The following is a 15,528-nucleotide window of genomic DNA, read 5'->3' as shown; positions in this document are numbered from 1 at the left end:
TTAGCACTTCTGCCTCACAGCACTGGGGTCATGAGTTTGATTCCCGACCATGGCCTTATCTGTGTGGAGTTTGTATGTTCTCTCTGTGTTTGCGTGGGTTTCCTCCGGGTGCTCCGGTTTCCTCCCACACTCCCAAAAACATACTAGTAGGTTAATTGGCTGCTATCACAATTGACCATGTCTGTCTGTCTGTGTGTGAGTGTGTGTCTATATTAGGGAATTTAGACTGTAAGCTCCAATGGGGCAGGGACTGATGTGAATGTACAGCGCTGTGGAATTAGTGGCGCTATATAAATAAAAATGATGATAATGATGAAGAATTTGCCTTAGTATATAGACTGTTAAATGTAGAGATACTATTAGAAGAACCAAATGACATCATCCATCCATTTTTTTTTTAAATTTGCTGCAGTAACTTTATGTGCACATAAGAAAGAAAAAAAGACAACAGATTGGACCATGCAAGCCTTCAGTGACTACAATACATATATAAATGTTTTAGCTGGGGGTTATTCTGATCACAGGCATGAAGAGATTTTCTTGATATCTCTAACAGTTAGAATCACTTTCTATTTTTGCTACATCTCCTGAATATATAGGGCATTGGACGCAATTTCTATCTAAAACACATACGGAAATGGAATAAAAAAAAGACACATTTTACAGGGGTATGTTGAGCCAGACACATCTAAGCTGATCATCATCACTATCAGTTCGTAACTTACACCAGTAATGGAGCACCAGAAAGTTTCCCATCTCCTGACAGGCACATATGTATCCGAGTCTCAGTCTACATTAGCCGCATTTGCTCCACAATGCCCTTACACACCCCTCCTTGCCCCATTCCACCTCTTCAGTTTCAAGGGGTTGCAGGCTGCAATATGATGCAACTCGGTCTACATATGGCTGCAAGCATATCTAGTGCTGTGTGGGCATTCGCAGAAATATAAAAGTGTATTATATGGCAATATGCATCCAACTCTTTATGAGCATAATAATTTCCTTGCTGAAGATGCCACCAAGCTCCTGGTGAATGACCTTATGATTTCTCACCTTCACTAATTCACCTTCCTTATATCTGGTCTTTCAATGGCTATACTATCCCCTTACAATGAATCATGAATACAATGACTTAACTCATCTATACATCATGCAATGTATCATCTGTTTATTATCTCTGTCAATCCTCCCAAAACTTCTAGAAAAAAAAATCTAAAGTGTTGTCCTATGCCTACAAATCCCTCCACAATTCCTGCCGTAGTGATATTCCTGACCTCACTCACAAATACCCTCCCAGTGATTCTCTGTGCTCAGGCAGTGACTAACTAATTTGTTCCTCCATATAACATAATCTCTTCAAAGCCTATCCCTCTCCTCCATAATCACTATTACAGAGTTCAATGTATGCCTGTTTGTGCAGAGTAAATTGTGAGATTTTGCTCTGCATATGCCCACAAAAACCCGACAAGTACCTACTATGCAGAGTTGCATGCATGCACACTTGTGCCAACTTGCACTGAATTGAGGGATGGGGCATTCTAACGTAGGCCAAGCATAGTAAGGGTGTGTGCATGGAATTAGGAGCCAATGAATTCAGGAGTATGCAAAGCCTAAATACGTGCATATAATACAAAATGCAGGTTGTGCTCAGAATGATGACAACGATGATGATGAGTCAGGCCTTACGTGAGCTACTGCCATTCCATATCTTTCTTTCAAATTATCTGTCAGGAAATCAGTTCAAGTATTTGTGCAGTGATTGATGGGACTTTGTGGAGACTTTGTCAAGCTGCAGATAGGGTGATAGAAAAAGGGGGGCTTGTCTTACCGTTCCCCAACCAGAACTAATAATTTGGAAGTTGTCATTGATGAGTTCAAGAAGTGTCAGGAATTTCTGGTCTCCATATTCAAACCGTTTCCCAAACACGATAGAGCAGATGACATTGGAGACGGCTCGACTCAAGAAGAATTTTACATCAAAGGCTGCTTCTTTAGAAAGACAGAAGTCATTAAGCTTATATGCTCACATGTAGAAAGGATTATATGTAATAGTTGATTTAAGCAGGTTAGAAATGTATTTCTTTTTCTTTTTTTTTTTATAAATCGTATGTTTTTCATAGTAAAATTAACATCGAAAAAGAAAACTTCTATATTAAAATTCAATGTAAGAGAAATTAATCCTGATCAATGATAAATGTGAGATTTAAAAGTGCTAAATGTAAATGTTATTATTACAAGTGACTGGCACTGTGATGTAAAAAGTAGCAAAGATAATGGTAAAAGTACAAGTTGTATCATACATATTTGCTAATAGGACAGCTGATCTAAGTCAGCAGCTTGGGAATTACAATGGATGATATCAATATAAATATGATAGTAAGCAGAGAGCTTATTTATTATGATTTAATGAGTTAATAGATCTTTGCTGATATGTAAAGAAAAGTAGAGTCTATTTATAAACTTGCTTGTATATAGCGTCAGCATACTCGCATTGATTTTCAATAGGGATCAAAAACAGTAATACAACAAGGCTGGGTACTAGTAGACCGACAGCTGCAAGTTTCTGGCGGGTTTGAAGAGTGGAGATGTTGCCTATAGCAACCAATCAGATTCTGACTTTCATTTCGTAGAATATACTAAATAAATGATAACTAGAATCTGATTGGTTGCTATAGGCCACATCTCCACTTTTCAAACTGCCTTAAGCTTGCAGCTTCATACACTTACCTCAAAAAGAGTTAAGAGAGCCCTGATCATAAACGTACAATTTAGAGGACAATAAGGGGTAAAGGTATCAAGCTGTGTGTTTGGAAAATGGAGATGTTGCCTATAGCAACCAATCCAATTCTAGCTATCATTTTGTAGAATGGTCTAAATAAATGATACCTAGAAACTTTTCAAACCTGTCAGAAACTCGGAGCTTGATACATTTACCCCTAGGAGTTTAATATATGAATTTATGTGCCACCTAGTGCATATATGTCCACACAGAGTGCAATGGGAAAAAAGTGCTTAATTAGGGTATATAGGGTCCAGTCAAGCAGTAATGTTGCTCTGGAGATCAGACAATTAATTTTGGGTCCAGAAGATTATTTGAGTTTCAAAAGAGAATAAATGTAAGTTTTACAAGAATTGTGTAGAGGGATGGTAATTAGGCAGAATAGCCTAGGATGGCTAAGAGGTGGTGTGTATACTTAAGAGGTGAGTTTGAAGAGGTGAGTTTTCAGGTAATGCTTGAAGGATTGAAGGCTAAGGAAAAGTCTTGGCATGAGTAAAGGTCCGGAGACTGAATTGGAGTCCAGTGGTTATAAAGAAAGTAGGCCACAAGAGGATAATATAATAAATAATGGTCAACAGAAGCCGGGTAAAGGGGTCAGGCAAAGGTGTAGTTGTAATCCGAGGTTGGAACACATAGAGGATCACTGGAGGCAGAATGCATGAACAGCAGCAGAAACTAGATTGCTAGCAGGAGCACAATAATCTGGCAAGGAAGACAGGAACAGGCAAGGCTATACAGGAAGTCGGGGGTCGAGATAAAGCATGCTAGAACATTAGAAGAACAGTTGACCTGAGCTGGAACACAGAGTAAAGGCAGGGAATTCTCCAGCAGTCAGAATAGCTCAGTCAGCAGATTAGCAGTCTCCAGAGGCAGAAACTCTGAGTTGGAATCCTGACAAACTGTGAGTGGGAGCGGATAGTAAGTGTGGGGAGCCAAGGACAGTTCTGAATCAAGGAAGACAATTAGGCAGTGAGCTTGAGGGGTAGGATTTATTGTCATGTTGTAAATAGAATTAGACATGGCTGATGGGAATAAAAGTTGCTCAGATTTTGAAAGATTGAGCTTGACATAATGAGAAGACATCCAAAATAATATAACAGAAAGACATTCAGCAATGTGGGTCAACAAAGATTGCGAGAGATATGAAGAGAATTGATAAATTTATCTACAGTCATTGCCAAAAGTTTTGAGAATGACACAAGTATTGGCTTTAACAAAAATTGCTGCTTCAGTGTTTTTAGACCATTTTGTCAGATGTTGCTATGACATACTGAAGAAAAATGACAAGCATTTCATAAGTGTCAAAGGCTTTTATTGACAATTACATTAAATTTATGCAAAGAGTCAATACTTGCAGTGTTGACCCTTCTTTTTGAAGACCTCTACAATTCGTCCTGCCATGCTGTCAATCAGCTACTGGGCCACATACTGACTGATGGGCGCCCATTCTTGCCTAATCAATGCTTAGAGTTTGTCAGAATTTGTTGGTTTTTGCATGTCCACCCACCTCTTGAGGATTGACCACAAATTCTCAATGGGATTAAGGTCTGTGGAATTTCCTGGCTATGGACCCAAAATTTTGATGTTTTGATCCCGGAGCCAGTTATCACTTTTGCCTTATGGCAAGGTGCTCCATCATGCTGGAAAAGGCATTTAAACTGTTGTTGGATGGTTGGGAGAAGTTGCTCTTGGAGGATGTTTTGGTACCATTCTTTATTCATGGCTGTGTTCTTAGGCAAAATCGTGAGTGAGCCCACTCCCTTGGGTGAGAAGAAACCCCACACATAAGTGGTCTCAAGATGCTTTACTGTTGGCATGACACAGGACTTATGGTAGCACTGACCTTTCCTTCGCTAGACAAGAGTTTTTCCAGATGCCCCAAACAATCTTAAAGGAGATTCATCAGAGAAAATTACTTTACCTCAGTCCTCAGCAGTCCAATCCCTGTACCTTTTGCAGAATATCAGTCTGTCCCTTATGTTTTCCTGGAGAGAAGTGACTTCTTTGCTGGCTTTCTGGACACGAGCCATCCTCCAAAAGTCTTCGTCTCACTCTGCGTGCAGATGCACTCACACCTGCCTTCTGCCATTCTTCAGAAAGTTCTGCTCTGGTGATGCCCCTGCAGCTGAATCAACTTTAGGAGACGGTCCTGGCACTTGCTGGACGTTCTTGTGCGCCCTGAAGCCTTCATCACAACTATTGAATCTCTCTCCTTGAAGTTCTGATATATGGTTGATTTAGGTGCAATCTTACCAGCAGCAATATTCTTGACTGTTAAGCCCTTTTTGTGAAAAGCAATGATGACTGCATGTGTTTCCTTGCAGATAACCATGGTTAACAGAGGAAGAACAATAATTTCAAGCACCACTCTCCTTTTAAAGCTTTCAGTCTGTTATTCTAACTCAATCAGCATGACAGAGTGATCTCTCGCCTTGACCTTGTCACAACTCTCACCTGTGCTATCAAGACAATCACTGACCTGATGTCAGATAGTCCTTTTGTGGCAGGGCTGAAATGCAGTGGTAATGTTGTTTTTGGGATAAAGTTCATTGTCATGGCAAAGAGGGACTTTGAAATGAATTGCAACTCATCTGATCACTTTTCATGACATTCTGGATTATATGCAAATTGCCATCATAAAAACGAAGTCAGCAGACGTTGTGAAAAATAAGTTTTGTGTCATTCTCAAAAATTTTGGCCATGACTGTATCATCTGCACAGAGATTACACTAAAATCCAAGGAACTTATTCATTTTTTAGGAGAAGTAGTTTAGATATAGAACAGCAGTGGGCTTAGTACCAAGCTTTGTGGTATTCCAAATAAAGGAATGATACAGAATTTGGAGATGTGGTGGATCCAGAAAAAATGAACACTTAAGAGTTAGGTTGTATGTGGTGAGTGTAGGCAAGCTTCTTATGATGCTTGGAGGGGCATGAGAGTTGAGAGATGGGATAGTAATCTGAGAGAGCTTGGGGCATAATTATTTTTCTTCAGAACAGGAGTAATAATTGCATGCTGGAATAATGAAGGAAAGATAATAATGGAGAGAGAGATTACAGATTTCAGCTAAGGCTGGGATGAGCACATTAGAAAGCTATTGACTGATTTATGAGAGTAAATGGACAAGTTGTAGAGTGAGAGAGAAATAAGAGAGCAGATACTTAATCTTCATTTGTGGGATACAATGAAGAGAAGGGGCCAGAGGGTGCACAAAATAAATTAAGCTAAGTATTGCTCAGGGAAATGGATACCATTTAATGTTGGATCTTATAATTTTTGTCAATGAAGTAGGAAACAACATAATGGGTATTAATGATGGTCAGAGGGGTTGATTTGGAAAGGTTGAGAAGTGATTTAAATCTATTAAAGGTGCATTTGTGATTACAAGTCTGAGCAGAGATGAGAGATTGGAAGTATGTTTGCTTGTCAGTGCCTAAGGTATTTTGATAGAACTGGTAGATAGAAGTATATGACAGTCTGTAGAAGTATGCCATTGTCTTTTTACTTTGCAAGAATGTTTTTGGTAGGCAGTGCATTTCTTTACTGTGCCACGGCTGAGATCATGGTCGATGCTGAGAGCAAAAGAATAGCTGAATCCACTATCTATCTATAATTCACATCATACTGTTGGTCATTCCAAATATATATAGCAAGAGAAAGACCCATATTTTTAAGATGTTCTACACAAAACAATCTATCACAAATTCAGGACGCAGTTGCTGAACAATTACATTTTTCAAGCAGGTTAAGTAGGAAGATTCCACTGCAGAATAGACAGGATAATCGCTTCTCCTGACACTTACTATTCGTACTCCTGAACTTCTCCAACAGAAATTGAGCTTCTTCCTGAATGCGGTCTTCTATACTCCTCTTGCCCATACCAAAATTCCGAAGTGTAACAAGGGCAAAACGCCTGAGAGCCTTCCACTTTTCCCCGTTGGAAAATGCTATCCCTGCGTTAATGAAAAACAATGTCACGTTATGCAAGCTGAATTTTACTTAATATACTAACAGTTTTATGTCTACTACTGTTTATTAGCTACAAATTCAAAGGAGCGTACACACACAGAAGAGGAAACAATTTTGTGGGCTGGACCAAAACTAATAAAAAACATGAAACTATTCATGAAAAGGTAGCAACAGTATTTTGTGAACCGAAGCAATATTCATGAACAAGAGCTAGTTATATAACTTTGAGCTTTACGGACTCTTTTTAGTGTAGGGATAAATGATCTGTGGTCTGAGCTTCTTATTTGTTGTATTAAGCACAAGGTGAATGAAAAATAGCCTAGATGGGACTACTATACTCATGTGCACAGTCATAACAGGTTGGAGTTCGACACATTTGCATCCTAAACATGCATATAAATTAAATGTATATAGTATACATGACTTGTTTCTGTGTGTTCTATAAATGACGTTGGAGTAGAAATAAAAAGATCATGGATCTTTATATTTTATGGTAGGTATTTGAATCTATCAGTATTACAGATATTAAAATATTAAAATAAAGATATTGATGTATAAAACTGTGTCATGTACTTAGGAGTCTATTTTGCCGTTCCCCCCAAATTTGTGTTTGTGAATTCCTGCATCTCATAGGGCCGAAATATTACAGTTGGCCAATGAGAGCATACCCATAAGATTGCAATCAGGATTGCTGGTTGTTTTAAACTCACAACCAGACAGTTTGTTTGCTTTCACTCAAATTGCAAACATGATTGTTCCATGTATGACTCATTTAAGAATATTTTATTCAATCCCTATAATCTTTTACCTTAAACAGCTAAGAAATTTAGAAAATTACATGGAAATCATGAGTTCTGTTAGCGAGATTAAAGATGCACTGTTTCTTTATGTACTTGTAACCCTGTCCCTGATACTGAGCTGTTTCCACCTCTATGTGTTGGCATTTTGGGTCTAACTGGACTGAGGACTTTTAATTTATCACCCTTTTTTTTTCACAGTTTATTGTACCTTTAAATTCTTGGCCCAGTCTAAATATATGCACTAGAGCATCAGTGTATTATGTGTATTGTTATTTCTTGTTATTAGGTACATTTTGCCCTTGCTATTACCTACAATATTGTATTTATAAGAAATATAAAGACAGCTGCCATATTGTGTGAAAGTAGCAGGGCAGCAGAAGCCATATTGCATGACAGGATGGAAAGTTGTGTTAGCTACGGTAATTACAATTTGTCTCAAATGTCCATTGTTATGAGGTGTGGCATAGCTCCATGCTGTTAGTAATCAGAACAATGTCTGAGTCACTGTTAATACAGCTAACTGTCAGCCCAAGTTAGCTATCTAGGTACAAAGTAGACAAAATAAAAGCAGACATGAAAACAAAGGGTATGAAGGACCATGCTTATTAAAGAGCTTACATTCTAAGTGGGAGAGGGCACAGTTGAAACAAGAGGAGCAAATGTGGCTCAGAGTGGAGATTGGGACAGTTGTGAGGGTGCATTAGTGTGAATAGTGTTATCAGGGATAAGGTCACCTCTAAAGATGGGTTTTCAAAAAGCATCTAAAGATTTGAAGGCTGTGAGAAAGTCTGATTGAGCATGGGAGGGAATTCTATAAGTGGGGTGCAGCACGGGAGAAGTCTTGAAGGCAGGAGTGATAGGTGGTTATCAGAGACGAGACAAGGCGCAGATCAGAGGTCATACCGCTGACAACCTGTTTGAAAAACTAAGGGATGTCATTGCAACATGGCTTATCCTGTTTGGACTCTCCCGAGGATATGTGATTTCTGATAAAGCCACCAATATTGTTAGAACATAACGGGGGGGGGGGATTCCATCACATTCCCTGTTTTGCTCATACAATCAACTTGGTGGTAAACATTTGAAGGCTGTGAGAAAGTGTGATTGAGCGGGTAGGGAGTTCCGCAAGTGGAGAGCAGCACGGGAGGTGTCTTGTAGGCGAGAGTGAGAGGTGGTTATCAGAGATGTGACAAGGCGAAGGTCAGAGGTAGATCAAAGAGGGCAGGAGTGAGAGTATTTTGATATGAGATTTGAAATGTATGCAGGGGTAGTGTTGTTGAGGGCTTTGCAGGTAAGGGTGAGAAATTTGAATATGATTCTGGAGGACACAGGAAGCCAATGTAGGCATTTGCAAAGTGGTACAGCAGATGTTGAGCAGTGAAAGAGGAAGATCAATTTTGCAGCAGCATTTAAGATGGATTGAAGTGTGCGGTGGTAGTCACTTTAACGGTGCTGATAACACAGACAGTGACTGCCACAAACCCACAAAAACGAAAGTCCCTTGCCTGACTGATAATAAATGATGACTGACCTTAACAATGACACAAGAAGTCCCCGACAGTGTCATACCAAATCCCGATCAGTAGTAAGAATGGCAGCATCTTTTGACATCATTTGAAATTGCGACCTCTGTATCAGTCTTTTTAAAGAGGCAATGCTAATTCACATACCACCTAACTCTTACACTTAGGGTTAGCGTTACGGTTGGGGTTGGGAATAACAAAAAATCACTGTCGTTTACACCTATGCCATTAATTCGTACCACACCCGAAGTGTGGATATATGGGTGTGAAGAAATGCCAGTTAGCAGGAGGTTGCAATAGTTATGACGGGAGATGATAAGAGAATGGATAATATTGCAGGCAAAGATCTTAGAATCTTTTCAGGAGGAAAACATGGGTCTGTCTAACAATTCAGAATTACTGATTTTTACACATATAATGAGTTCTATCCTAGGCAGTACAAAACTGCATCTATAGATGTCTTTTATACCACTACACTGAATGATTTTCAGAAGATCTCTACGAAGGCTAAGTAGGAACTTTTGAAAGATAATCTTAATCCCCAAAAGGGAAAAGCACTGAATAGGTTGATAAAAGGTTCTACAATTATCATTAAACCGGTGGACAAAGGTGGTGGAGTTGTAGTTTTAAATAGTATTGATTACCTAATGAAGCAATAAGACAGTTGAATAATGAGGGATGCTATTTCAAACTGAAGTTCAATCCAATCAGTCAAATTCTTGAGAAGTTTAAATCTTTCTTTGCAAAAGGGGTAAGAGATGGGGCAATATCCAGAGAAGATATGTGCTTTCTTTTTATAGCTCACCCTGCTATACCCACATTTTATTATTTACAGAAAATTCATAAGTCACAGGTATCACCTCCAGGACAGCCTATTATTTCTGGTGTTGGGCCTCTTACTTCCAATCGTTTCCTCTATTGTAGATTCTAAAATAAAGGCCCACGTCATGTACCTATGGTATCAAAGACACAATTTCTTAATCTCATCTCCCCGATTCAATGGGCAGATTATCATTTTTTGATGCGCGATGTTGAGTCTTTAGATACCAATATACTTCATGAGGGTGGTATATATGCGGTTAAACATTTTTGGGGAAATGGATGGTGACCTAAAAGGGGCACGGTGTAGGTTTATGTTGGAATCTATTATGCTTTTTTTTTTATCAAATAATTACTTTATTTTTGACACTCAGTTTTAACTTTAAATAAATGGTACAGCCATGGGCACTGCGTTCGGCCCAAACGTTGCCAAATTTACCAATTTATATATGTGACTGTTCGAGAAAAATTATATTTTGGATAGCATTTTTGGGGCAAACCTAGTGCTCGGTGGAAGATATTTTGATGATTTGTTATTTGCTTTGAAAGGGGATTTTTCATGATCTAATTTGTTTGTTGAGCAACTTATAACATTTGGTTTAAAATTCATGAGTTTGCCAAGTAGCATCACATTAGGTAATTGAAATGTTACAGAAACATATCATAAGAAGGTAGACAACAATCATTTTTTGAATTATAAAAGATGTCATTTGGAATCCTGAAAAAACAACATCCCAAAAGTGCAGCTGTTAAGGCTGCAGAGAAGTTGTACATCTAATGAAACTTTTTATAAACAGGCAGTATGCTTCCTTTGTTCATTTAATGATTGGGCTATCCCGACTATTTACTAAGAAATGCATTTTCAGAGGTTAAGTAGGTTGATAGAAATGCATTAGCGGTGTTATGGTTCTGTTCAAAACCGATTCCTTAAATACAGCCATGGAGCCAGACACGTGATAAAAACGTTTAAACTGTTTATTGAAGAAAAGGTATAGTCCAGGGAAGGCAAAATAAACAGAAAACAGTTCAGGCTGAATGAAACAATGGACTTCCAGATCTTGCCAAACAACAGGTAAATGATATTGAAATACAGCAAATAACTTAGCTGAAACCAGTTTGCAGTAGCAGCCAGAAACATGCAGGTAATCCAGGAACAAAGAAACATGAGCAGGCTTAGGTGCACAGACATCTCCGCTCTGTCTCTGCAACTGCAGTTGCAGAGAGCGAGCGATGAGTGACCGGGAGGGATCGTGTGATCCCTCCACACATGCGGTGTCCAGCTCTGCTCTTTGGAGCAGAGCTGACAGCACTGATATCTTTCAGTACGTATCATCTGCTCATTTGTACAACATAGAAAAGAAACATTTTGTTCTTTTGTTTCAAAAGAAAATTATGAGATAAAGGATTTCTTAAATTGCCAATCAACATTTGTTATCTATGTGATAAACGGTATTCAATATGTGGTTTGTTTGTCCAGAACATATGCACTTTCTTGAGCATAGAAGAAACATTCTTAAAGGGAATGGGGCACATAGACTTGCAAGAGATATTATTCAGAATCATGGAGGAGTTGTACAATGGAGTAAGATATCTGCTATTGAAAAAGTTAAATTTATAGTTAGAGGGGAGGGGCATTTTGCTTTGTTGTGCAGAAGAGAAGCATTCTCTATATTCTCATTGGACTCCATTTTTATTAGGAGGCTAAATGCGAGAATTGAATTAAATATGGTATGATTGTGTTCAAGATTATTGCATGTTTTCTTAAATGATTTTTATTTTATTTTTATTTTTTATTTGATTTTTTTTTTGGATACAATATTTTAGACCCTGAATGATTATGAAATATATTTTCTTATAAAGTATTCAATGTGATTGTTTTAAAATGTAAAAATTGAAAGCTGGAAAATCAATATGATAACTTGTGGCTCAGCACGCTAGAAGGTGTTTTGTGGGAATTAAGGCTACTGGTTTGAATCTCCATTAGGGGTGAAAAGGTTGATTTTCAAATTAATTTAATATTTTTTGGTATAAATAAAGAGGTAGTAAGCAAATGTTTTGAACATAATTAAGAATTTAAAAGTTATTACTTAGAATTTAATTAATAATTAATTAATTTATAAGGGTTTATTTATGTACCACCATCCAAATTGTGCTATGATCACTAGTCACCTGTGTAAAAGGACATGATTGGTTAAACCCAGCTTAATAGGAAGTCCTGACTTCTGTGCCTGAGTGTAGTGTGCCCCACTCTCTGTTCAGGAAGGTAAGTGAGCACACCCCAAGGACCCTGACAAGGCCCACAGTGCAAGGAAACACTTCTACTTGGGTCTTGCGCCATCCAACTGGAATCATGGCCATTACATCAGCGCTTCCCCGAGCATTCCCAAGATTTGGGGTGTACTAGCTAGGCTGCAACACAGCCAGGCTGCAGCACACACCAGCAAGGCAGTCAGGGGGTAGTACCCCATCACTTCCTGGGTCAATAGGCCACGTGTCACCAACATGGCTAGGGGGCGTAATGGTGCCACCAAGTGGTACCAGTTGGCAATGAGGGAGGCTCCCCCCACCGGTTCATAAGGCAGTAGGCCTTGGGTCCCTATTTTTGCTTGGTGCAAGTACCACCCCTGTGGGTTGGCTTGTGATTACAATCTTTTCAGCCCAGATGGGTTGCGGGTTCTGTAGTGCCTGGGAAAAGGGATCCCGGTGAGGTAGATATGTGCGCCTAGATGCTGTTTGTTAAACCACCCACATTGTGAACATCCGAAGGGAAAGTTTACCCTAGTTGGGATATCTGGTTTGGGCCTGTTTCGTACTGCCTGCTATTTTCTCCACCACCATATTGGTTTAACATATAAACTCCTTAATTTATTTGCCACAATTAAGTATTGTGTCCTTTAGTTAGATAAGTTAAATACAGTAATAGGGGGTTTAGTTTGATATGAGAGACATCAGCCGTTAAGCATTTTAATGGGGTTTATCATACTTTTGTTTCTCATGTGTTGTGAGAGGAACTGGGTGATAAGCTAGCAAAATTACAGCACAAGATAGTTTGTGAGTTTTCTCACTGTGGGTTGATGCAAACAGGCCAGTGTCACTATCTATCTTACGTTCTAGTCTTTAGTAAATGATCATTTATCAAATGCACTTTAAAACCGATGCAGGTGCTAATTTTGACACCCGAAATGTCGGCACTTAACCTGCAACTATACCCTGGACTCGACGGCATTGTTCTTTTAACGTCGGCATTGTGATTGGAGACATTGTAAATGTTGTCAATCACACTATCGACATTGACAACCTGTCTGCACAATGGAAGTGTCAGAATTTAGCCTGCCAACATATTTATGTTGGCTGGTTAAGTGCTGATATTTCCAGTGTCATAAGGCCTACCATTCCTTAGAGCATAAGGCCTACCATTAAATATCAGGGACCAATAGTAGCTGAACTGGGTCCTCTCTAACCTCTTTTTCTCTTTTTTTATGTGTAATGAATTGGTACACATTAGGTGGGGCACAAAATAGTGAGTTCGGGAAGAGGGATAATCTTGTCCTCAAATTATAAAAATATAGAGAATACTGCAAATACAGGGGCTCATGAAGAGTTGAACACACAATTTTTGGTGTATAATATGCCTTTTCACATCTGAGCATGCGATATACAAACCACTAGTTTCCGAACTAGTGCTTTGTGCACTTGTGCAGAAGTAAAAAAAAGTGGATTATACTGCAAAAATGTGCATTCACCTCAACATGAGCCCCACAGTCTTTTGTGTACTACTGTGTAAATGTAAGGTTTTATCTACAGAGTTTTAAATTGTATGGGATTCCAAGGCACTAAAGTGGTATCTTGATATATATAAACTGTAATCTGCCTCTGTGCTCTCTGTGGTGAAAGCAATCAGAAACCAATCTGAAGGAGTTAGGTGTATATATGTCTGTTAGGTGTATGAATAACACGATGCAAACATATACCCACAATTCTCTAGCCAGAGGAAATGTACAGTATATAATATAAGTAGTGTGGAAGAACTCTTTAATGAGATCTACTTGGAGATCACTGGTGTCTGTTTTACAAAATGTTTCTTCATTGTGTTGCCCTATAGAATAGAATAAGTTACATATTTAGCAAAAAAATCATACATTAACTTACCGTTTCCTTTTGTGAATCTGTGAAATGCAGGAAACTCCCCTCTACCACTGAAATTATCTGCCTGTTCCACCAAAGCTTCTTTGACTGCCTTGTAGCCATAGAGTACTACATTGGGTCGTGGTCCTAGGTTGATGGTAAAGACTGGACCGTATATGTTTTTCAGCTGTTTTGTTGATATATTGGAAAAGAATGTAGGAGATAAATATATACACCAAATTATTTTTAGAAAACAATACCTGAAAGTGATAAATGTGATGAAATAATTCAAGGCAAAGGGGTGTATTTATTAAGTGGTGAAGAATCAAAATGCGTAAACACTGGCAAGAGGTTCATTCACCGCTTTTTGCTATTTAAGAAAGGGTTAACACCAGAGAAATCGGAGATTTCTATGGCCTTACCCTAACTAACGGAGCTCACCACTATCCCCATAGACATCTATGACAACAGGAGCATTATTCAATACACTAAACTGCAAAATGCCTGAGATGACATCAACTGTCTTTCTCTCTGCCTCTCTGTCTTCAATGGATTCCTAACTGGTGGAACCGCTATGGGCATGTACATAGCACTTCCTCCATTTACTGGCAAAAATGTATTTTATGCTCATCCTGATAAATGTATTTAATGGGAAAAAAAATGGAAAAAACCCCCCTACTTTTTTTTTTAAAAAAAAAATGTTCTATCATTAATGCCTTTATTACCAGGTGTCATTAGTTCAGTTTTTCCTGTGCGTTCATTTGAAAATTTATAATCCACAAAGGTATTTGACGTATCCTACAGCGTCTTGAGTAAACCGGCCCCCGATTTCAAAAGCACACATATTTTGAGATCCATGCTTTGATGAATTTGGGAGTACGCAAAGCCTAAATAGGTGCGTATAATTCTAAACTCGGGTTGCGTCCAGAATGCTTGCCTTGGTGAATCAGGCCCATATATGTCCAAATTGCAAAACCTGAATAACACTTTTTGAGGAGCTCCTGCAGAGTTGTCACCCAGTAAAAGGCCAGACATGCTTACTGTGGCCTTCAGCCTTCCATATTGTTCACTTTGGCTCAATCAAAATGTGATCAATATCGGATTAATATCAGGCAAAGCAATATTGGGCCAATTTGGTAGAAAACAGCAGAATAGTAAAGAAACTTCAAGTACCAGATGATCAAGACATCCTGCTTCATAACATTATCGATTCAAAAATTAGAAAAAAAAATGCAGATTCCATGGCACCTAATAACTAACGTATAATGATGATGAACACACTCCTGATCCAACTAGACACCCTCAAAATTTACTTTGGCCAGTCTCCAAATATTAAGACTATATCCCTGCTACTAGCATGACTCCACTATTTTCTGTATATACGTATACATAATATAATACTACTAGATTGTCCAGTGATATAAATAATAGTTTAGTGGACTATTTGCTACATAAATAATTTTAATTGTTTGTATTTGGTCTTGGCCAGCAGACATCAATATTATCACATAC

At 38.6% G+C, this 15,528-nt stretch overlaps 1 protein-coding gene across 1 annotated transcript in view; it reads right to left on the bottom strand.

Annotated features, from left to right (window-relative positions):
* The window catches only part of LOC142101539 (uncharacterized), an 84,181-nt gene that overhangs the window by 12,584 nt on the left and 56,069 nt on the right, over positions 1-15,528 (bottom strand). Inside the window, exons 13-15 of the mRNA XM_075185992.1 lie at positions 14,041-14,163; positions 6,584-6,733; positions 1,829-1,989 (exon numbers count right to left, since the gene is read on the bottom strand). Coding sequence (XP_075042093.1) covers positions 1,829-1,989; positions 6,584-6,733; positions 14,041-14,163 — 434 coding nt within the window. The remainder of the gene's footprint in view (positions 1-1,828; positions 1,990-6,583; positions 6,734-14,040; positions 14,164-15,528) is intronic.

The sequence above is a fragment of the Mixophyes fleayi genome, chromosome 9, assembly GCF_038048845.1.
Source record: "Mixophyes fleayi isolate aMixFle1 chromosome 9, aMixFle1.hap1, whole genome shotgun sequence".
In the NCBI taxonomy this organism is placed as follows: domain Eukaryota; kingdom Metazoa; phylum Chordata; class Amphibia; order Anura; family Limnodynastidae; genus Mixophyes; species Mixophyes fleayi.
The sequence above is the reverse complement of the archived record's forward strand: the minus strand, read 5'-3'. Positions and strand labels throughout refer to the sequence as shown.